The sequence below is a fragment of the Porites lutea genome, chromosome 5 (genome assembly GCF_958299795.1).
Source record: "Porites lutea chromosome 5, jaPorLute2.1, whole genome shotgun sequence".
NCBI classification, from domain to species: domain Eukaryota; kingdom Metazoa; phylum Cnidaria; class Anthozoa; order Scleractinia; family Poritidae; genus Porites; species Porites lutea.
Genome location: NC_133205.1, coordinates 15,669,770 through 15,694,317, shown reverse-complemented (window position 1 = coordinate 15,694,317; position 24,548 = coordinate 15,669,770). Strand labels below are relative to the sequence as shown.

The following is a 24,548-nucleotide window of genomic DNA, read 5'->3' as shown; positions in this document are numbered from 1 at the left end:
TCTCTACTTTTTCTACTGTAAATGAATACATATTTTTTCAACCCACTGACATCAAGCATTGCAGAGGAAATGCCACTTCTCTAAGGTATTAGCATTATTAGGAGTAAAATCTGGTAAAACTTACTTCCAACAAGGTGAAAAAGAAATGAAACAATGGACTTTATTTCGATTGCTTTCCCAAGTCCAGTGTGTGTGGGCTTATTTTCCTGAACAGCTGCTGGTAATTGAGCCTAATAAAATTAATTCTCAAGTTTTGTTAACACAGAAACAAATCGAAGTTAACTTTCATGTGTTCAAATTGAAATTTCATTTCCTAATTGTCTGTATGGTGGCAAAAAAACAGCACCTGTACTGCAGTAGTTTTCAAGGGCAGAAAGCCTACTACGGCAATGTAGAAGTTGATAAGATTTAAGTTAGCAATTGAAAAATCATTGGCATGTTCAAAGGGCTTTCCTTATTTTGTCAATTTTATAGTACAGTTTATTTTCATTATGGCCTATTTATAATTCATGTAAGTAATCAAGTGTTTTTTGTTGTTGTCAAACTGCCAGCTGTTAACTGTAACGCCTTGGCAAAGGCAGGAGCGGTGGGTGTACTTTTTAAAGTTGTTACAAGCTGTGGTCACAAGAGAGTCATCTGTTTAAAGTGAGAACTGTAATGTACTTTAATTTTACTAGCTAGCTCAGAGTGCTTGATGAGAACTCTGTCTATCAACCCCCTTCCCCCTTCTCACTGACATCTACTTTGGCTCAGCAAATCTGTCAAACGGCTCAATTAAAACATGCTAGCCTGATGTGTTGTTCCACTAGCCCCTGGCTATCAGACAGCACTTCTATTGTGCCTTGAGGAGTTCCCTGAGTGATTCCCCAATAAATTGATTATGTTATTCAGCCTTATGGTTATTGGGAGAACTGATGCATCTGAGGTCACAGGCTGACAGGAGACTGATAGGGAATAAAAATAATATACTACTACTACTAACAATAATGGTAATAATAATAATAATAATAACAATATTAATTAGTATAGGTAATAGCATGATTTGTAGTGATGTTTGGCATAAATACCACGAGTGAGATTTCAAAATTGTTATATGTAATTTCACGAGCCGTTAGGCGAGTGAAATTTGAGACAATTTTGAAATATTGCGAGTGGTATTTATGCCAAATATCACGTACAAATCATGCTATTATTTGTTTAAACTACTACTCGCAAAAGGTTTGTTATTTTCACATGTAGGTATTTCAAATTAAGCTGAAATACCACTGCTCTAAGCCAATCAAATTGCAGAAATTTCTCATGTAGTAGTATGATAACAATAATATTTGTATTGTTATTTTAACAATCATGTTATTTTTCAATGATTATTAGGTTAGTGCTGGAGATTTTAGCCACTCTTGTTAAGTCAAGTAAGTTTTTTCAAAGGCTTTTCTTTTTGTACAGAACATCAATAATAATGTTGAGGAAAGTACAATAATACTGTCAGTCACAAGATTTACGTGTAATAATTTAAGTAATATATTTTTTAAATATATTTTTTAGTATTGTTGTTTCAATAGGACAGTAACAACAGCTCCACAATTTTACTCACATTTTAATGTTCCTCTCTGGTTCTTACCAGAGTCCTCTTTCAACTAACAAAGCACAATGTCAAGAAAATAATTTACTTGTAAATTTATGCATCCTCGCACACAAAAAAATGCTTTTATACCGGGTTATTGTCTGTTTATTGCTACCTATAAGGAAAGTTATTTTTGGATCATTTTATCTCCTTACTATTTCTCACTTAAAGATGTCTTTGTCCTGCAATATGATTTTCCTTTTGAAGTATTCTTGTGCTTTAGGATAATCTTATGAGCACATTCTTATTCATGTACAGCCAAGCTATGCCTAAGTTATTGATTTTTACATTACAGAGAACTGTGCATCCAAAGCTGTCAGTTATGGAGCTGTTCCAATGCTGTTGCAGATGTTTTGTGATTGGCAGAGAACTGATCATCATCACAGACAAACCAACATAAGAAAGGCCATTCTAAATGTTATCAAGAACATCACCATGTCAAGTATGATGATATTATTAAGTTTTAATCATTAAAGATAATACAAATTATTGCAGTAAGAACAGTTTTCAGTCATTGTGTTTGCTGTTACACGTAAACCAAAATAATTGTTTTCATGAAAATTCGGCTTTTAATGCTGCGGTGTTGGGTATTTTATCAATCTCATGTCATTTGCAATAAATTATCTCTATTATAATTCTTAAAAAAAAAAACATAAGTAGTTAAAAAGAGTGAATGAACATATTATTCAAGAGCTAATTAAATGCTCAGTTTGAATCAAAGCACTATACAGAGCTGCTGGATAAACTGTTGTTTGCCCCATCCAGTGTGGTGTGACCAGTGGGAAATTCCTAATACGTTTTGCATTCCACCAGGAGTTCTAAGGCTTTTAAAAGTAATAATTATTATTGCTGTCATGGTACATGTAAATCAGTGCAGTGCTGCATTGTGCATGCGACCAACGGGCTAAATGTAATTAGTAACCTGCTAGCAGAAAACTACATGTATTCATTAGGTTGCATTAATTTTTAACTGTAGGCTCGTATGGTCAATGAGAAGAAAGGTAGTGAGTAAACGTATGATAACAAAGGAAACTAAAACAGTAGTATATTATTCGTCTACTAACTGATCATACATATGTACAGGAACTGGCAAGAAGGCATTTATTCAAGCAGACGGTATCAAGACCCTCTATACATTGTCTCTGGAAACTTTAGAATGTAAGTTTGCTTTAGACTGAAAAGAAAGGCAGGCTGCACTTTTCTGTAAGTCTTAAGCTCATGCGAGTCATTGATTTTTTTTAAAAAGTTCAACTCTCACAGGACTGGTTAGGAACACCAACATGGCCGCTATTTCATTGTTTTTGAACACCAATATGACGGGTGTGGTTTCATGTGAAAATGCTCTTTATACACAGTGCGGTAACAAGTGAGCATTTTGATCAGTTATATCAGTGTGTGACATGTAATGAGAGCTCTGATTCTGGATTTAAAACCCCCTCATGGCTCGTACAACCTTGAAAAGGTCTTGAATGTTAGTAGTCGTCTTGAAAAGTCCTTGAATTCGGTTAAGGTCCTTAAAAAGTACTTGATTTCTTTATTAGGTCTTAAAAAGTCCTTGAAATTCACTACCGTGTTTACACCACACTATTTCTGTGAAATTAGATAATCTTAACGAGGGAAATTTGCCTCATCCTCGATGTAAGAACCTGTAAAACTCACGGGTAACGTAAAAACATTTTTTGCATGAAATTACCTTATTTTTGTTCAAATGCTATTTCTGTACCTCATATGCAGCTGCAAGTCATACCCAACGACTGCTGCCATTTTACAAAGTGTTGTTACAGAAAGTAATATAAAATGATGTGATCAACGTAATGACTCCATTCAGTGTTTTAGCAATAAGGTGCTCAAAAGTCCTTGAAAAGTCCTTGAAATTTGTTCGTCTGAAATTGTGCGAACCGTACCCCAAATAAAACTCAAGATTAATCTGCCCTAAGTCAACATGAAGCGGCTAGGCTTGTTCATCGTAGTGTCTTGTTAAAGAGTTACTTGTTCACTGTAGTTGTTGTATGGATGTTGTTGGATCTCAAGAGAACTCCCTCTTTTAGATAAATGTATATATTGTGGTCGTTAATGATGTGTGGAGTGTTTCACTGGGAGACTGAGAGATTCACGTTTGCCTATTCCTGTTAGTCACCAGTCATGTTTCTCATAGGTCGCGAACTTGAAGGCGTCAACAACCTCAGCAGCCAGATATTGCGGAGGTGTTTTCCCACCAACAAGTTGCCAGTATCAACTCTGTCATCACCAATAACATTTGCTTTGTTGGATTTGGACAGTGCTGCCCATTCAACTGCTGAAGATCTACAGGATGATAGTGGAGAAGGTGAGTAAAAGCAGTTTTCTGTCTTATCCTGAGAACGCCGTGATAGGAACTAGTAGTAAAATCTTCAGTATCCATAAATCACAAATGCACTGTGCTTCCTCTTAAGCAGTCTTTTAGAAGTATGCACGTGTCTTCATTCAGTGAGGTGCTTTACAAGTGTACTTTTTCCAAAAACACTTTTTTTTCTGAACCTGCGCGTTACCTTCGTGAGAATCCTTCGCATTCTTTAAGGCCCTGTCCACACGTATCCAGAAATTTTTGAATCCGCATCTTTTCCTAGTCTGCTACACAGCCGTTTTTAGTGTCGTCACGCAACGCTCTTGCGTGACGACACTAAAAACGGCTGTGTAGCAGACTAATCTTTTTCTGGATACGGCTTCCGTCCACACGTAGCCAGTGAATCCGGCAAACGAATCCGCAACTTTTTGAATCCGCTCTCCAGAGTGGAAATTTTTGAATACGCTATGAATCCGGAATCGTGTGGACGCTAAATCCGGAAATCCGGGCCAGTTCATTACCGTGAATACTGTATTTAACATGGCAACCTCGTTCCCAGGTTCTCTCTCTTACTCGTCGAGGAGTCAACCTTACTCTTCGCATTTTTCTTTGATTTCTGGGCTCATTATGCCATAATTCTAGATACAAATTTCGCGCGCCTAACGACGCATACTCTGATGCCAATATTCTCAGAGGAGTCCTGGGTACACGTCTGGACGTGGGAAGTTTTTGAAGCCACAAAGAAAATTTTGCGGATTCAAAAATATCTGGATACATTACATTTTTTGGTGTCACTTGACTTTCCTTGTTGTTCCTTATCTTTGTGGGCACTTAATTTCACAGAAACGTTTTAATTTACAAAATTTATTTAAAAGACCAATTTGAAGGGCCTAAGGCTATTATTGTCAATGTTCGGGTGTTTTGTCAGAGACATCGTGTTATAAAAAATATAGAAAAACAATCGTTTTCAGCAAACAGAACCACATTCACCATTCTGTAATTTGATTTTTTCAAACCAGGTGAATCGTCAGAGATTGAATCTGAGGAAGAAGATGATGAGAGTGGTAGCACCAGTCAAGATGACAAAGAAATGTCTGATAGTGGAAAAACTACAAAACCTGAGAGGAACGCACCCAAGGAGAATAAACCAAAGCCAAGAGATGATTTGGTTATGTATGAAAAGTTCTTTCCAGAGCTGTTTGAATTTCAGGTGGGTACTGATTAGGCAAAAGAATTTAGGAAAGTGACCTAACACGTGAGCGAAACGATTTTTAAAGACGTTGGCGAACAGGTCAGTGCCGAATAATGAGGGTATGCGACGTCAACCGCCACCAGGGGAGGTGGGAGGGGCGATACTTTGAAGTCGTTTCCACTAAACTCCGTTGAACTGGCTAAGAGGCGGCCAACACCGAGCAATTCTAAGCAAGGGCCGTAATGCATCATGCCTTCAACGCGCAGGCCCAATACGATGGAATTTAAAGGACTTACTTATTTCCTGCGTCACGGGCCAATTATGTATGCGGTGAGAATAGATAATGGGAGGTCATTGTTATTGAAAAAAGCTGTTCCTTGCTGCTGTTGTTCTTGGCCCTCTCCGTCAGTCATGCGAGTAGGCTGTTGCTCAATTCTTTTATCGAGTGAGTCAATTTAAGTTATCCATTTACAAAGACAGTGTGTAAGTCTCTAAGATGACTAGTCAGCACGTCAATTAAGCAGTTGGCCAGTTGTATTGTATTTGTATTTTATTTTTTACTCCATCCTATAGATAATACATTAGTTGTACAATATCAGTTAGTACAAGGTTGATTAAACTACGTGTACATAATAAAAAGAAGAAAGAAGGTTAGAATGGAGAAGGGCACATTATAGAAAACTAATTATGGCCCTTTAACCGGATTGTTTTTATCTATTATAGCTTTGTTATTGATTAAAACACAAACACGCACGCACGCACGCACGCACGCACACACACGCACACGTCTTACTTCTTTCCTTTCTTTGACATATTCAAATAAAAGACACCAACACGAGAAACTAAATTATTTAAACACACAAAAAAGGAAACAAATAACACAAAACTAGCCAGCGTCAAAAGACACGGCCATCATCATCGCTGACCGCTGACCGAATTGACCAGTTGGCCAGTTAGCAAGTGAATCAATCACCTAGTCAGTAAGTCAGTCAGTCAGTGTCAGTAAATCAGTCAAACAGTAATTAATCAATCATCTGTCAATGGTTAGTAAGTCAATCAGTCACTGAGGCAGTCAGTCATTGAACATTTTGTGAGTCAGTCAACTAGTCAGTCATTCAGTCACTAAGTCAGTCAGTGAATGAATGAATCAATCAATCAGTCTGTCAGTCAGTCAATCATTCCTTCGATCCATAACCCAGCTAGTCGGTGAATACAAGTGAGGCAAAACATATGTTCAAGTCCATCAAATTGAATTTGAGCTTGAATTTGACAAAGCCTTTCTTTAATTTAATACTCCATTCCCAGCTTCAATTCAAGGGGGAAATAGTAACTGACTTCTCTGAGTAAAGCTGCCGACGCGTTTCTTCGGTCATCGGTGACTGCTCTCTATTTAAACTCGAACGAATCATCCATTCACTCACTGGCTGTTGATTTGACAGGTTGAGACTGCAGAACCTATGGAGGATGATGAGACATTTGTGTCATATCCAATCGTGATACCAACAGGTGCTGAGGAGCCGTTATCATGCTCACCTACGGGACCAAACTGCTTGTCAAACCAGCTTGATTCCATGAATTTTGATAGGTGTGTTAAATACTTTTATAATCTGAAGTGAAGAGCTAGAGCGATTTTCGTATGACCTTGAAAAATGGTTTGGGTAAGTGTTTGGTATTTGTTTTATTTGTTTTATCGTTTTCCCGCTAAAGAAAACCTTAATATGGAGAAGGCATTGTTCGATTGGCCAGTCCTTTGCAGTATGACGTCAAAACGAAGTATGGGTTGATTTCTAGAAAGTTCTCGGGCATGAAGTTTTTCCACCCGAGCGTTCGCTTAATCAACCAAGAGCCACACGCGTTTATATCCGTTCAATAAACCAATCAAATCCCTCCATTTCCGTTCGTTTGTTGTTTCTGTTTTGTTCGCGCATTTTGATTTCAAGGTCATACGAAAATCGCACCATCTTTAAATTAAATTGTACAACTGTAGCACTACCCACCTTACACGGCTACGTTCTCACACCACCGGACGACCCGTTTAAAATTTGAGCGTTTAGGTGTTCAGTTCACACGAAATAAAGAAAAGTAAGACGCCTAGACGTTCAATGGCCCGTGTAAATAAATATTGAACGGTCCCGTGTTAACGAAGTGTTCGGTCAACTTTTTCAGCTATTTATCCGGTGCCGTGTGTACGTAGCCAACAAGCGATTGCCTGCATGGTTCATAAGTAATCAGTGGCGGATCCAAAGGAGGGGTCCGCCCTCCCTCCCTTTATTTTTAGACCAAACTGAGGCCCGAGGGGCCGGAAAAATTTTTTTTTGAGACCGTCGCCCCACCCCCTCCCCTTAACTGAAGGTCTGGATCCGCTACTGGTAATTACCGGTTAGCTTACTCCACAGGACGGCAAAACCATCCTGCGTGACAAACGTGACAGGGCTATTACTATACTTGCCTGTTTTGTCGTGATGTTCACTTACATTACAGTGTTCTCATGTTTTACCAAAATATTTGTTTCAAGGAGGGTGAAATTTTACGAAGAATTTTTTCAAGCGTAGTTATTGTCTCGCTATTCACACAAGGGGTAATATCCATTTACATAGGAAAACCGGAAATTCCGGTTGGAAAATCAAATGGTTCGGGCCATTCCGTTTGGGAAGCTTCTGAAAACACATGTATGGGCTTTAGTTTGCGGCGATAACTATTATTCTGTTTCAGTAAAGACTACTGATTCAATTTTACAGTAAAGGGTAGCGATGTATTTTCCAGAAAACTGTGTGGCTGCCTTTATTCTCGCTTTTTATCTTTCCTTAAAACTACCATGGGAGCAGAGGCTTCTTTCCAGCATGGCTTTTAGCTTTCACGAAGTCGTTCTCGTCGCTAGTCGGTTGCGTTGTTGGTTTGTTTACCTCCACCTCCCTCCGAGAGAAACTGGGGGCGTAAACAAACCAACTACGCGACTGACTAGTGACGAGAACGACTTCGTAAAAGCTAAAACGCCATACCGGACAGAAACCTCTGCTCACAGGGTACCCACTTTACTCAGGCGAGATGAACAAAAAAGCTACTCCATCCTTGATTTTTCTTATTTTGTGTTTCAATCTCCCAAAGTCCACCTAACCATTCAAAAGCGAGTGAAACGATGACGCAAGGCACAGCAACACAGGAAGAGCTTACAGAAGACGAAAGAGCTTACTCAGATGACAATCCCACTGCTGATAACTACGGACAGTGCAAGAGCGTCCTGCCAATTATCAAGACACCCGCTCCTGATATTTATGGACACTACCCACCAGTGGAACCTGAACCTTTGGGACAGAAGAAAACAGGGCTTCAGAGGTATGCGAGTCGCCTATAGTCCACTACACGTAGGCTTGTAGCTTGAAATGATGTTTATCATAATGTATTAATAGGGGCGAACTTTCTCAAAGTGAACACTTTAGTCCAGCTGGTGACATGAAAACCATTTAAAACACAGATAACAGTCTGTTACAAAATGCCATGCAAATGTTTCCATCTTACTGTAACCATTTATTAATTAAAACGCTACAGCTTCTCACGTTTCTACGCCGAAAACACGTCGCCTTATTGGCCACTTTCAATGTAATTTTAGTTGCCATTTTTTATACGCCATGGCGAGCCAAACGGTCGCAGCTTGGAGTGCTCTGAAGGGATGATTATTTAATTGTTCGTATCCGTGAAGTTTCGTCTCTCTTTCACCGAGCATCCAGCGCGGACTCATGGATATTTGTTAAACCTTACGTGCTAAGCTCTTTCGATGCTAACACGCAGGGTTCATTTTACCGCGTAATTAAAAATTAAAAACTTTCTCCACGGGGTCCTGAGGCCCGTTTCTCGAAAGTCCCGATAATTAACGGGCCCGGTAAGCTGTCTCCGTTTCCATTAAAGATCGAGGTTTCAATAGTTTTGCATCTAGCATGATAAAACTATCAGTTAGTGAAACAAAATGGAGTTGTTTGTTAGCCAGAACCCGCGCTCTTATTCTTTATATTTCGATCTGAGTATTTGATTTCGGGCCCGGAAAGTTACCGGGACTTTCGAGAAACGGGCCCCAGGGCCTTTTAAGACCCTCGCAGAATGTCTTTCTTTTCCACCACTCCGGGAAAACGTCTGGAATTTGGAGCGAATAATTTATTGTGTGACTGGGGCGTAGAATGCAGTGGAAGAATTAAGGCTATGAATAATTTTCTTTCGGAAATTAACCCAATAAAAAACCTTTAATTTTTTATTTTACTCTTGCTAAATTCCTGGAATTTGGAATGAGAACCCAGTTTGCAACGCATTCTGTTTTCCCCCTTTTTCCAGAACTATGATCTTCAGGGATATTGAGCGTCAAATTCATCCTCAAAGAGTCATAAACAAAGTTGTTTTTGACTTGGATCGAATAATGAAGCAGCAGGACCCCGATGCCGACGATAACTGTTTGTTAGCGGTAGCCAAGGAGCAGCTCAAGTTTGGACACGCCCATAAACCTAGCAACTCCAGGTTTGTCGTACCTCGGCATACTGAAATACGTTATACGGTAATAGAGAGTTTAAGCTTCATCAGGGCTGTCATTAAGAGGCGGGGGCCGGAGATTTCCCGCGGCTACTATGAACGTGGCCCCGGATTCCCCGCCTTCTTTTTTTGTTTACCCGGCAACTTAAAATCCTAGTGACAACCCTGGCTTCATGTTGAGAATTTCTCAAAATAGAAAATGAACAGATTAAAAAAGCGCAAAACAATTCGTATGGAAAAAAATGTCGTGAAACTACTAATTTATGTTTGGAAATAATGAACAGTAATCGACAAGGAAAGAGGAAACTTGGTCACGTGGTATAAATTCGCGTTTGCCGTTTGACGTAAACGTGATGCTTAACCTCTCAAATACCTGGCCACTGTTATTGCTATAAATGTGGGAGACACTCATTACAGTAATGGAGCTCTAATGTTTTAGTTTGAACGAAATCCTTTGGATGTGTATACAGTGTTAGGTGTAAGTCGTTTAACCTTGTTCTTATTACAGTATATCGGAGGGTGAAAGATCTCCTGAAGAGACAGCCAAACCTCTGAAGTTTGAGTCAAGGTTTGAAAGTGGGAATCTTCGAAAAGCTATTCAGGTCAGAATTTGGTGTTTACGTTGTCGTTGATTTTTTATCTCAGGTAATATTTACTTTTCCTTTGTTCAACTTCATTAGCATAAATTACCATAATCAAAAACAAAAGAAAAACAAAAAATTACATGTGATGCAACATTTACGTTATGAAACTGTATTAACAATTTAGAAATTTAAATGAAGAATTGTCATATATAATATTGACTGGTTATAGCTGACGTGTAGCTTCTAGAAGCTATACACAGGTACAGCTCCAAATTGCAAAAGAACCAAAAGATATGCACTAGTTGTAGGACCCAAGAATTTTCGAGTTTCCTCAGTTTCATTTCATTCATCAATCATTCCCTGCGTTTTGTTAGAGAAAATTAAAGTCCAGTAAATTTTCTTCCACGTTTTGGATTTGTCGACTAGTAAAAGGGCGTGCCATCCGTTTCAGCAGAACACCTGACTGGTAAGCTTAAAGGAGCTGTGTCACAAAATTTGTCAAAATTTAAATAGTAGGAACTGCCACCAAACTTAGTGGAACATAAAAAACGGATTGCAATTGTAGTTTTTGAAACCTTGTCAGTCTAACAGTCAACTCGTTCCCAGGTTCTCTCTCCTACTAGGAGAGAACCTTGGGAACGAGATTGTCTAACAGGTTTTCAAAGTTCATTTTTGTTGTTTGTAACGTTTCATATAATGCTTGGGAGACACAGGTTTGACACGAAACTGTGATTTGTCATAAGCATGTAATTTCTCAAGTTTCATAGCGAATAAAGACGCGTAATTGCATTATTAACAAAATGAACCAGACAGCCATGACGCAGCCCCTTTAATCAAACAACAAATTACAAATTATCGACCCTTTCGGTGGTTTGAAAGAAGGCCAACATACCTCTGTGAAAGGCAAAATCTGTTCTCAGGTTAAATCCGAATTTTCTTTGCCTCCTATGAATAATTAAGGCTTGAAAACGGGAAATTCAGGATCAAAGTACGTTAAATACTGAGTTAACCTCAGATCGATTCTACCTACAACATCTCCTGATACAAAGATGTCTTTTGCCCTCGCATTTAGCATCAATATATAACCTTAAGCGTAACTCTAACAAAATTCTGTAACCTAATTGGTTGACAGAGTCACATATGTGCTAAATAGAGATTTCAGGCTCAGCATCTTACTCTACAACGTACTCTTTTAGGTGCGTGATTACGAATATGATTTGGTCCTGAATCCGGACATCAACTGTAAGCACCATCACCAATGGTTTTACTTCGAGGTGGGTGTCTTTGGTTGCTTAATGTTCTAAGATTTGGGTCGAGTTGTTCGAAGGGCAAATCCAGAGCAAATCCAGTGTTACTCGCATGCTCTTTTAGAGTCAGCTCCATACCCTGGGTACCAGAGAGGGAGGGGTGGTCTAGACCATATTTGTGCTTGATAGGTATGTGCCGCTGTGAAGAGTATTGTAGGTCATAATTTTCTAGGAACATGTTCAGTGGGTTGACGATTTTAGGTAAGACTAGGGAAACCGGTAATTGATGCTCATTAAAGTAAAGGATAGGATAGGGAAGGATTATGCAGTTTAGTGTAGTATTGGGTGGCAAAATTCAGCAGAACTTGGTCTGGTGTAAGCTAAAGGTTCCAGGGTCTAGAAAGCTCATCCCACCTACATCTCATTTCTTGAAGGTTAGTTTTAGGAGCTAAAAGTTTTCAAATAGCTTAAAAATTGACTTTGCTTTGTTTTCAGGTTAGCAATATGAACGCTGAAATCCCTTACAAATTCAACATCGTCAATTGTGAGAAGATAAATAGTCAGTTTAATTTCGGTAAGAGAAAGCCGCACGTTGTACATCACTAGAAAGTAATATACTGTTTGTGTAAAACCATTCACAATGAACGGCTGGTACGACCTGTAGAAATCTTTCCTGAATTTCTTTTCTGCAAACGTTTATGGTTGCCCCGAAACCTATAACCCGTGTTTCCATCGGCTTTGTCGCCTTGTCTCTGAGCAACAGGGTATAGGTTTCTTTACCTAGATGCACATTTTTTCTTTCTTTTAGGAATGCAGCCGGTCATGTATTCTACAATAGAAGCTCAAGAAGGTCGAGCAGGATGGATTCGAGCAGGAACCAATGTCTGTTATTATAGAAATTACTTTACTCGAAGTCGCGAGGCAACCGGTGGGCTAGGAGGAAAAACTTACTACACTTCAACATTCACTATTGCATTTCCTCATGCGAATGATGTGTGTTACTTTGCCTATCACTATCCGTATACATTTACGGTGCTTCAGGTAGGTTCGTGCAACAATGCACTCATTAATCTCCTCTAACGTGGCTCTCTTATTTGGATGCAACTTAAGATATTGTTTTGTGTTAGTGGTAATGTTGTTTTGATTTTGACGTGTTCTGTTTCATGTTGCAGGGTCATTTGTCACGGTTGGAGTCATCTCTAATCACCAAAGATATTTATTACCGCCGAATGACGCTCTGCAGCAGCTTAGGAGGAAATCCATGTGACGTCATCACTATTACTGCGCAGCCTCGAGAAGGAGATGCCAAGTCCATTGAAATACTGAGTAAGAAAACAAAGCCGATTCTGTGTTTAAGTGAGAGTGTGCTAACGAAATGATGGAGTCCTGGCCTTGCGCCTACCTAATTTTTATGTAATATATCAAGCATGAGACGCAGTGTTTCATCACCAGATGAAACACTGAGAAGAGAGTTGAAAAAACGATGCGCAGCGGAGTATTTATGTCGAAATTCCACATGCGAGTATTATGCGTTGCTGTTAGATGCAACAACACTGGCGACCCCAAGAAAGGGATAAGCGTGCATAAAATCCTTTAATCTGTAATATAGCAGGCTCAATATTCAGTAACATCAGGTGGAGATGCAGCAGGCATTACAGGCTCCTCTCCCTTCGAGACCCAGCTCCTTAACGCAGGCTCGAGGTAAAGCCTCCCACCGGCAGACGTCCTTCGGGCTTCGCTGTCATGCGCTCCTTCCCGTTCGGCTTAATGCAATCTATATGAATCTCCTTTGGTTTCGCCGCTCGAACTCTTTGTTTGCTGTATGTTACGTATGATAGAACGGACACCATTATGTAGGGTAGTGACGATGGTCGAGTGAATTTCTGCCTTCCTTTCTTCGAATATTGTGTAGCCAAACGCTGTCACCAACTCGAAAAGGTTTGTTGGATACTCGCTTGTTTTATTTTCTCTTCTTCTTCTCTTCCACATTCCCTGAGTGACGCCGCGCTGTCTCGTACGCGCAAGCAAGTCTCTGCCGTAGGGTCAACGCATACTCAATTGATGAAGGAACAGCGTTCGGGGCTGACATCAGTAATTACATCCTGTGACACTTCAATTTCCCATCCCGTGGAATCGTTGACGACTTCTGTGAACCGTGGGAAGTTTTAAGTCCCAATCATCTTGACTCAATATTCAATTGCAACGTTCTACTTAGCCCTGCGACTGTGGATGTGGGGGTCCTTCTCGTTTTTAATGTCCAAGAGCTTACACATCTCTCACATAACTTTGGACTCGAAGTCAGGAAGTCAGTTGCTTGGTCGTTCTATATCGCCCTTGGAATTCCAAAACGACAGATAAATTCACCCACTAACCTCTCAGCTACTGTGGAAGCTTCTCAGTTCGGAACTCCATCGGCCTGGCCAGCTGCCCCTCTGGTTCCTGGACCTTTAGCAAAGTTCGGAGAGGTGCATGGTCGGTTCAAATGCGAAGTTTGGCTCACTGCGAAATTCTTCCTGCGGCAAGCAGTTCTTTCTGCGTCGCACACTGACATTAACTCCTCTCCTTTATTCAACATTCGGCTGGCATACGCAACAGGAAGCTCCACCCCATACTTTATCTGACTTAAGACAGCTCCAATACCACGTTTGCTAGCATATGTGTCGGCTGGAAATCTGGTTACAACAGGACCAAGGCTTTTGAAGATCAGGTCGTCAACAGGTCTAATGACGACTGGCACTCACATGTCCAGGCAAAGTCATCATGACCTTCAGTTATTAGTTAAGGAAGCGGTCTGGTCAATTGTCAGCGTCGATAGTAGCTGGCAAGTCCTAAGAAGCTCTTCTGTTGCATTCTCTGGCACTGGCGGATCACACACGCGTTCAACCTTAGCAGGCTCAGTCTCTCCATGTCGCGTTCAGACAATATGACCCAGCTACGTGACGCTCTTCTGAAACAGTACCCATTTACTCGTTTTGAGCTTGAGTCCAGCAGATCTAAACTGTGGGAGCACCTCTAGCTGTTCCAGTTCCCCTAAGAATGTTTCCGTACACTTTGACGTCATCTAAGTAAATTGAGTAGGTTTCAAACATGAGTCCTGACAAAACCAGTTCCATATATCGCTCAAAAGGTGTTTGCGTAAAACCAAAGGCATGGAAGCTCACCCACAAAGACCTGAGGTAGTCACAAAGCCGCTTTGTCACTGCTAGCGGGAACCTGCCAGTACCCCCGAAGCCAGATTTAGCGTGCTGTACTACTTTTCTCCGTAAAGCTCACTCGAAGAGTCGTCATTTCGATGTAGGGAGCCTGTAGCTGCACTTGAGCTCAGAGTTGGTGTATCCGACTGATGATATTTTAAATTGAAGGCAAGGCTGATCAGGTAGCTAAGGGTTGGTAATTTACAAATTTATATGGGCAATATTTCGACTAGACAAAACTAGTCTTCATCAGGGGCTAGAGAAGCTATTAAAGTGTTTTGTTGGGCTTGTAATTTTTTTTGCTGGTGTTCTATTTTGCGTTCGAGCTCATCAACTAGTATCTGAAACTGCACTCGCCTTTAATTTCCGAGCGTATAAACAACCAGCTTAGGTCTTCAAAGTCGTCAGGTTTAAATGGATTGGCCGACCTTATTGGACGCGACCACCGCTGTCATCGATGTAAAGGAAGAGAGAAACTCATTCTGTGTAGATCTATTAAACAGTGGAACCCACTATGGTTCAACGTGCGGCCATCTTAATTACGTTCGTAAAACTACATTACAAAACATCCCAGTGGACTGGTGAGGAGTTCACGATGGGATTACGCTTCCATTACAATATCATCCTCAAACTTGGCAAGTTTAAGGCGCCCTTTGTAGCAGTGTCTATGGAGTTTCGGTAACCAGTCGTGAGTCCGTGTCAAAAGGTGAGCACATGGAAGGTCTTTTCAACGCCGCCGTCTGTGTTTATTCCGGAGGCTTGTTTGAGCTTGTAGTCTATTTAGGTGTGCTGGCCTTGGTGTTTACTGGCTTTCATCGACAACTTGAATGTATAATAATAGCCATAATGTTGGATTGTATTAAAACTAATTAACTTTGATTAACTGTCTTACAATTCGTTCTTTTAAGAGATTAGCCTTGATTTTCTCTTTACACCTATTTTATTCCAAACATCGATCGCCTACAATACTCCTCTTGACATATATGACATATCAGTTATAGGTGTTCAATACACATGGTTTGTTAAAATGTAGTTTTTGTGTTACAGGGAACAGACCGTATATATTCCTTACTAGTCGGGTACATCCAGGCGAAAGCAATTCGAGTTGGGTCATGAAAGGTATGAAATGAAAGTGCATTTTTGAAATTCTAAAATTTCATGATCTGTTTTTTTGTACTTATCTATACGCAGCATAGTAGTCAAGATGTTTGTTCATCACTTAACTTTTACAACTTGTGACTAAACTTAAGGTAGAATGAAAGATCTTCTTTGGGCAACACACGCACCACACTGTCACTTTTTAACGAAGTTCTCTTATTTAAATATCGGCTTAATTTCACAGCCAACACCTAGGCCCTATTTACATAGAAGGAGGGTGACCATCCTAGTGAGGACAATCCTTTATTTTCTCTGTGTTTCGTTTGCACGAGAGTAGGTTTACTTTGATGAGAGAATTACACTAACTGCTTTCTAGTGTAACCTTTATAGAGGGACAACCTTTTTGACATGCATGTTAATGGTGTAAGAGGTTACAGGCCAGGTCATGGTAAATTAAGAATATAATTAAGTGTCACTAGCAACATATCCCTGGCGTTAAACTATTTCTTGTAAACGAGGGCTTTCTTTTGAACGTGCTAGGGTAATCCCCCCTTAAATGTTTTAACAACCGGAACGTTATCTTTATCAGCAGAAACCTAACGCCACCGCAGAGTACAAGGTGCAAATACTTACTGTAAGGGTGGATTTCCGCTGTCGCGTAATTTTTCCGTGCGTACACACGTTAATTTTACTCGTGTAAATATAATAGAAGCAATGTATGACAGGTCACACGGAAACGTAACAATTGAGCGAGGTTCATCTTTTAAGGTTGATTTCCACTGACGCGTTTTTGGCTACGCACGTTAACGCACGTAAATTTTAATCAAGTAAATGAGATAGAGACAAGATATAAAGTGTTGAGATTAAAAGTGAAGTTGAGCGAGGTTCTACTTTTACCCCTACAAGCGACCTTTCATACATTGCCTCTATTTTATTTGCGAACGAAAATTTTACGCACGTACGCGCGACCTACAATACTTTGTTTCTATTTTATTTCCACGCCTAAAATTTACGTGCGCACGCACGGAAAAAATACGCGACAGTGGAAATCCAGTCTAACTGATGTACGTCTTGTTTTGATGGCAGGAGTGTTGGATTTTCTAATGAGTAACTTCTACACTGCCCGTCATCTTCGGGAAACTTTTATCTTCAAGATTGTTCCCATGCTCAACATTGACGGCGTTGTTAATGGCTGGTAAGGAATAGGTTTACCTTGAAGCTTTTAAAACTCCGCGACTATTATTGCGCCATCTTTGTCTTACGACATGAATTTGCATGTCTATGTTTTCTTAAGGGTCCTTGCATGCCTGATCTATTTGATTAGCCACTATACCAATCTCGATATATGTTAAAATACTTTATTTGCGGTTGTGCGTAGAGAAGAAAATCTGACTACCACTACAATGTTTGCTCTCGTGATGGACACCAATGTTGTCTTTCTTTCTCTTCTTTTTTGTTTTTTTTCTGACTCGCAAGTGATAATTTGTCTAGAGTAGCCAACCACGTTGTTTTTGTTTCTTTAGAGACTAATCATTAAGTAAGTTGTTATATAATTCATCAACAAGATACTCACAAGAACGGTCGTCGGTCACCGCCAGGTGTACTGATGTCATAGATTTTGCAATGCTCCCGCTCAGCTACTTTTGGCGTGAAACATTTTTATTGTTAGATGTCATGGGACCTCGGAGTGGCCAATGAGAGCGCGTGCGGTTGAGGACAAATTAAATGCCAGCCTTACAACAAAGAATTGTAACTAACTATGTCCAACCTTGCATTGCAGTCACCGATGCTCTTTATCAGGTGATGATTTGAACAGACGCTGGATCTATCCCAGCATGCTACTCCATCCTACTATATATCACGTGAAGGGTTTACTCCTGTATCTCCAGTCAATAGAAAAGACGCCTTTGGTGAGTTTGACCTCGCTAATGCGCGGGTCTTGACAAACTGCGTGGTGTATTCTATCACTTATAAGACGGAGATTCCGTTAAAATACATCTTTATCCTGCCAAACAATATTTTGTACAGTGGAACCTCGATATAACGAAGGGCTAAAGGACTTGCAAAATTTGCTCGCTATAACAAGGTGTCGTTATATCGAGGTTCTTTTTTATACGTTTCGTAATTACTGGGGTAAAGAAAATCGTTCGTTATACCGAGGACTTCGTTATATAGAGGTTCGTAATATGGTGGTTCCATTGCAAATGAGGATATGCACCAGTCTTAAGACGACAAACCAGAAGATTGGTCCACCGTATTTTCTTGTTTTCAATTGTTCAGTTTCAAAATGATCGTAATCGGCTTTTGATCCGTCCGAGGTAGGATTTCGTCTTAATTGGCCAGGTTTAGTCGAATATGACTGTGACCAAATGTTATTTTTAGCTCTGCGTTATTGTTGTCTTTTCTGTCTCTAGATTCTCTGCTGTCTGAACGAGTTTCCTGTCATTGTTGTATTGTGCTATTTGTATTATGGTGATTCGTGGAGTATGTTGGTTGGGTGTGATCCTAGGCCCATGTTATTGTGAGCTAACCCTTGATAATATGATACATACATACACTGTTTATAGATAGCCATTACAAGGGGGATCATGAGGTTATCCCTGTATTAAGATCTCTCCTCACAGATAACCCACCCATCCCAGGAAAGGTTGACACACCACCGGGGTCTACTTCCCTCACATGATCGAGCAATTTTCACTCGTCAAAACGTTAAAGCGGTTAATCGTAAAAGTATTAATTCGAGAACTTATCGTATTTACGCCAACAAAGGGTGTTTATAGAAGTCTGAAACAGACTTACGGAAAACTGACTTTGGCAAGAGGGGCTTTAGTTGTGGTCGATCCAAATCATCAGACAGACTCGATTTTTAACAGCGGTTGACAAAACAGCTTTGTTGCGAATGGGGCATAAGTGTTACAGTACATCCTACAAATTTGGCAAAACCTTCACGATGTGGGCTAAGTAGGCGGTTCTATTACCTGTAATAACATTGATGGTAATTGTTGATTGTAGGTTTATTGTGACTTTCACGGCCATTCACGCAAGAAAAACGTGTTTATGTACGGCTGTAGCACGGCTGCTACCCTGGCAGCGAGTTCATCTAGTTCAGCTGACATTGAAAGTGATCTGGTGGATTCAGTGAGGGAGCGAGTAGCAGAACTGTCTGGCTCTGACTCCACCAGTAGCATGGATCCGAGTGATGTGGACGAAGATCCCGGATATAGGGTGAGCATTATTAGAATCTACAGCCTATTATAGTTAGCTATTCTTTTTTTTCCTCTGACTGAAGCATCTGAATTCTCTGCTTCTGATTAGCCAAAAAAGTCGGGATTTCAATTGTTTCTTGGTTAAGTTTAGTAAAAAGTAATTTCCCAGGGGTTTTCCCGTCCTTTGAACAAAATCTAAGTACCATACAATTGTACTTTTTATGGCACTCAAATCTAAGGTGTCAGTTGTCTTTCATTTCTTATTTATTTATTTATTTATTTATTTATTGCAGACTTTGCCTCGCGTGCTTCACAATATCGCACCAGCGTTCTCATTAGGCAGCTGTAGTTTTATTGTTGAGCAGTCTAAGGAATCGACCGCCAGAGTTGTAGTGTGGAGAGAGATTGGAGTGGTGAGAAGCTACACAATGGAAAGTACATATAGTGGCTGTGATCAAGGGCCGTACAAGGTTGGTACCTGGTATCTAAACACACCATTATAGATCTAGCCAGATTTTTGAATACGAATCTAGCGAAATTTGCATCCACATCCATTTGATTGGAAGGAAAGGGGCCAAGAGGCAGGTTTTTGCCTCCGATAAAGCCCGAAAATGAAAATCACAGAAGCGAAGGAACGAGAAAGAAAAAGTAGAAAGGGTGAGGAGAGAGAAAGGATGAGTAGAGAAAATGGGCAATGGTTGCACTCTTAGTGTTAATTTTGGCTTCTTAACTGCTTGACGGAAGAGCGAGGTCTATGCGGCGGTAACGTTTTTAAAATTCCAGCCAGAGATAACTGGCGTATCTGATGTCGTTGATCCAAAAGGGACGGTTACTATCTGGCCAGGCTTCAACTTCAGAGTACTGTCAAATGGAAATTAGAACAATAGTCTTAACCAAGTTCCGCTGTAAAAATTATTACAGTCTGTTCATCGAGAAACTTGCTTCAGAACCCTCCACAGGAAGGGCTTGGAAAGGAAGCTTTTCATAACTTCCTGACTGGGGTGATTGTTTTGTGAATATATACAAGTCCTCGAAAGATAATAAGCTTAGACAATTCACTTTAAGGTTGTGCACAGAATAATCACGACAAAGAAAGAACTACTGAAATATAAATTAGCCTCGGATGATAAATGTCCTTCCTGCCTTAATCCAGATTCAATTGAACACACTTTTTTATTTTGTCAAAAGTCAAAGGAATTCTTTTCCAAAACTTTAAGGTGGTTTAATGAATATCATAAAGAGAACGTACAACTTTCGAACAAGCAAATTTTATTTAACACGTACTATGACTTCCTTCCAATGCAAATGCCAATTTAAACTCAACGCAAACTTCGTCTATTGGTTTTACTGCGAAAGAAATACTTGTATACTTGCAAGAACGTTGTAACGAAACCTAATTTAGAGGAATTTTTACGTAAGCTTTTGAACAATATCCCATCGAAAATTGTGGCAAACAATAGTGAATATGTCTGGCAACTGAGAGGTTTTATTATTATTATTATTATTATTATTATTATTATTATTATTATTATTATTATTATTATTATTATTATTATTATTATTATTATTTTCCAATATTTTTTATTTTTATTGTAATTTGTTTTGTTACTTACTGACATATTTATTTACTTATTGATTCTTTTACCTTCTACTGTGTATTAACGTTGTTAATTTGTTGTCAATAAAAAAAAAATTCTGGACACGCTAGAATACCTTCTAAAAAAGCAATTGTTCAAGTGACAAGGGAAACAGATATCCTAGACACGCACTATTTGCGGGCGATAAGGGGAGCCCGCAGTCCTAATTTCCAGATGCTATTATTCATGCACCGCAAGTATGGCACTTATATAGCCAGTTTCGTTTGGACGTCCACTAACAATGAACGGAATGCGCCGAACGCAATCTGATCACGCGCGTTTGGACCTTCTATTACGTAAAACTTACGCAAGGCACAGCGTTGGAGCGAGGATCGTTTTGACCTCCGATCGTTGTCGCTTGCACTCGTAGAAGTACCTTAAATTTCTTTGTTCACCATTCACGCAAACTGCGTCCATTTAAAGTGCGTCTCAACAGTTGAAAAAGAGTTGAATAATCTAAAACGTGATCTTTAAGGACGTAGCTGTATTTTAAGTAAGAGGAATTTGTGACTTTCTCTGGTCAATTAGTTGATAATATCAATACTAGGCTCTTACTGGTTAAGAGCTTCTTTTTTAAAAGTATAAAATAAGTGATTAAGCGTGCTTTGGTATGTCAAGTTAAGGGTGGAGTTGCTTTTTCTCTCAAAGGGTTATCATGTGGGAACTAGAGAGCTTGAGGAGATGGGTCGCTTCTTCTGTGCTGGTCTGCTCCGTGTTGGCCGCTCCTTCTTCTACCGTAATAATCAGATGTCGAATGACAGCGCGAGTGAAATGCACACTGCGGATAGCTCTTGGTAAGTGATTGTTAACAGTTCAGTATCAAATCGTCTTGAAGAATCGCTCGTCAATTAAAAGCGTGTAAAACTGTTAATGTTACATGCCCCAGCCCAATCGCATTGCTAGTCTTGCAATCACCTCTCCTCGCCTTCTTAGTGATTTCCACTAATACTCGGTCGAACCTTGACTTTTGAAATGCCCCTTCTCGACAACTTTCAGATCTAACGGACATCCATTCACATTTTTAATCTCTTGGCGACGGCCAAAACAGTGCGTCTCAACTGCCCTGCTACGCCATTGGAGAGCAGATGATGTACATACAGGTGTACCGATGTACATTACTCGCTCTGTTTTGTTACCTTGTTGGTGTGAACATCTTGTTTCTTGTGTATTGAGAAAGCTTGATTGCTACTTTTCAAAGTGCTATGTTAAAATGTTCTACCCTTTTCCGAGACACTCGACTGTATACACAAGTCAGTAGCACAAAGATGCCTTTGTAGAGGAGCTGAGATAGGAACCTCCGTCATAAACAGGCTCCTCCGTCCTTAGTTTTCTGGCTTGCTTATTTTAACCCAATTTTTGTAAGGGACCGACTTTGACTTGACTTTGACTTTGACTTTGTGGGTTGGCCCCGCCCTAACCCCCCGCCCCCCTCACTTTAAATTGGCCCTTAAAGTCGCAGGTCATCGTAGGCCCTTTAAATGATGGACATTTTGGTTCCTGGAAATTCAAAAGCCCTTTTGATAAGTTCTGAGTACTGACTTTGGTTATGGACGGCTAAGGATAGGTTTTTTTTTTTGGGGGGGGGGGGGGGGGGGGGCGTGTGTCCCAAGGTGTTGATGCTTTGCGAAACAAAGGTGACATCAAACAAACACTTGAAAACATTCAACACTCACCCAACAAAAGACGCTTTGTTGAATTCTGGTTTATTTGTTTTTTTTTTTACAGGATACGAACAAGTGAGCTTTTTGTTCCCTGTGAGCTGGTCAGTAGTGGAGTTGTAATCTAAGCTTTTATTTGATGCGTGTACAAAAGCAAGAAGAAGCGCGCACAACGTGCAAACTGAGGAGGTCTCTTAGTTACGTAATGAAATTAGCAGGCACGTAGATATAATGGTCATATAAAGCGCATACAGTATATACCTGAGTATAACAAAGCCAACCCAGAAGTAGGCTTATTTTTAAAAGGAATCATGAATTCTGAGGGCAGAAACCTGTAGCCTTTTTGGGTTAAATATTTTCATCAAGAATGGATAATCACAAAGGGAAGTACCTTACCTTACTCGTTGGGTGATGTCAGGTTTGGAAAGGGTGAAACAGAGGAAAACGTTGGAACTACTCGTGATTAAACAAATCGGACTCCCTCTACGCGGTCGTCCGATTTTGTTAATCACTTGTATGACTACAGACCGAACTGGACTCCACTAAGTCCTTTTACCATTTCGAATGGCTGGGAAAATGTGTTCTTTGTAACAGGGTTCGTTATATGGGGGCCCTTTTCGGTTAATTTCTTTATAACTGGGGTAAAAGGTCTCGTCAATTTGGGTTCTTTATTGTCAATGGGCTCTCTGTATGATATCGGGGTTCCGCTTTAGTTTTGATGAGGAACCTGTGTTGCCATACGGTTTTTTTAGGGAACGGGAAATAGTGCTGAAGGCTATCTTAAAGTTCACGCAGTAGTTGTTGCATTCAAATTAAAGAGAGAAAACTAACGATAGAAATGCGTCTTGAAAAGACAAAACTAACCTAAAGGTCTATTTATAGTAGCCTTGTAGTGTTTGTCCACATTCCACGGGCTTCTCTCAGCAAAAAGACTTTGCTCTTTCGTCGCCAGGTGATCTTAGTTCAGTCACGTGATCAGAAGCGGTTGTATATGATGAGGGAGGTCCTATAGAGCGTTTTCACATGACGTCACGGCGGCCATATTGGTGTTCCAAAACAATGAAACGGCGGCCATGTTGGTGTACCCAGAAAATCCTCTGGGAGTTTAACTCTTTTCTCATGTAAATTCTTTCTTTTGTTCCAATAAATTAGCATAGACGCTGGCCACGTGAGTGAAAACGCTCTATACCCATCCTGTTTAGGAAGAGACATTGGCTTCCGGTGCGTTGTGTTTCAGCGGCTAGACTAGATAAGGTTAAGCAAACTTAAGCACACAGAACAGAAAGTAATATCAGAAAACACGAAAAATCTAGGGAGATAGTTGAACCACACACTAACTTGGAAGTGTTGAAATACGCGCTAAAATGTGCGAGTCTCTTTTCAAGAAACTGAAATCTAAGGTTTGCATTTCCGATCATACATTCCACTCGTAGTCACAGTAGTGATTTCCATGGTTTTGTTTCTTCATGATTTATAAAAAATTTGAGAACTTAGTTTTAAATTGAGTTAGAGCTTTTTGTCTGGGGTATAATCATCATTATTAGCACTAATTTAAGCTATAAATTTTATAAAATGAGAACTTATTACAATGGAATTATTATAATATAATTGTAATTGATTATTTATACACAATAAAATATTATACCTTGAATTGTACAAGTCCACTAAATTAATGGGTAAAAATGGGGTCTAAAACGTTGTGGTGAACCTTATTTAATATACTGACTTTCTTAACTTGGTATGGGTGCGGCCTGAAATTGAAGCCAGTTTCTTGATCCCTGGCGCTTGACTCGCAACGAAAAGTCACACTCCGACTGTATAGCGCAATCAAGGGTTTAACTGTTTGTGTAGTTATAATTGTGAAAACGTTGTATCGGTCGTTGGTATTTCTAAAGGCGATGTCACACACAACTACTGGGGATCTACCATGAAATTCTGTACTTGGTGGCGGAAGGCCGGGAACTTGACGTTATACACCTTGACCTCTAAAAAGCATTCAACCAAGGTGCCCTACCACCTATGAGTGACCAAACTTCAGCAGTATGGCCCTACAGTGGTTCGCAAGCTACCTGTCGAAGAGATATCAGCGCGTTGTCCTGGATGGTGCATTTTCTGACTGGTTAACTGTAACATCTGGGGTACCGCAGGGTTCCATTTTGGGCCCACTACGTTTCCCGGTGTATATGTTGCAGTTAGTTTCTCTTTTTTCAGGTAGTATTTGTTTTTCCTTTGTTTTTGGATATTGTAATGCATGCTAATGAAGTTGAAACAAAAGA

At 40.0% G+C, this 24,548-nt stretch overlaps 1 protein-coding gene across 1 annotated transcript in view; it reads left to right on the top strand.

Moving 5' to 3' along the window:
- The window catches only part of LOC140936884 (cytosolic carboxypeptidase 1-like), a 35,608-nt gene extending 11,685 nt beyond the window's left edge, over nucleotides 1-23,923 (top strand). The window contains exons 7-27 of the mRNA XM_073386389.1: nucleotides 552-645; nucleotides 1,372-1,409; nucleotides 1,917-2,063; nucleotides 2,705-2,779; nucleotides 3,777-3,947; nucleotides 4,964-5,154; nucleotides 6,576-6,721; nucleotides 8,242-8,469; nucleotides 9,457-9,636; nucleotides 10,157-10,250; nucleotides 11,429-11,506; nucleotides 11,975-12,053; nucleotides 12,288-12,520; nucleotides 12,652-12,805; nucleotides 15,721-15,792; nucleotides 16,858-16,966; nucleotides 17,552-17,681; nucleotides 18,784-18,996; nucleotides 19,271-19,447; nucleotides 21,263-21,408; nucleotides 22,340-23,923. Of these exons, the coding sequence (XP_073242490.1) occupies nucleotides 552-645; nucleotides 1,372-1,409; nucleotides 1,917-2,063; nucleotides 2,705-2,779; nucleotides 3,777-3,947; nucleotides 4,964-5,154; nucleotides 6,576-6,721; nucleotides 8,242-8,469; nucleotides 9,457-9,636; nucleotides 10,157-10,250; nucleotides 11,429-11,506; nucleotides 11,975-12,053; nucleotides 12,288-12,520; nucleotides 12,652-12,805; nucleotides 15,721-15,792; nucleotides 16,858-16,966; nucleotides 17,552-17,681; nucleotides 18,784-18,996; nucleotides 19,271-19,447; nucleotides 21,263-21,408; nucleotides 22,340-22,400 (2,816 nt within the window). The 3' untranslated portion in view covers nucleotides 22,401-23,923. The remainder of the gene's footprint in view (nucleotides 1-551; nucleotides 646-1,371; nucleotides 1,410-1,916; nucleotides 2,064-2,704; nucleotides 2,780-3,776; nucleotides 3,948-4,963; nucleotides 5,155-6,575; nucleotides 6,722-8,241; nucleotides 8,470-9,456; nucleotides 9,637-10,156; nucleotides 10,251-11,428; nucleotides 11,507-11,974; nucleotides 12,054-12,287; nucleotides 12,521-12,651; nucleotides 12,806-15,720; nucleotides 15,793-16,857; nucleotides 16,967-17,551; nucleotides 17,682-18,783; nucleotides 18,997-19,270; nucleotides 19,448-21,262; nucleotides 21,409-22,339) is intronic.
- Nucleotides 23,924-24,548: the final 625 nt, after the last annotated feature.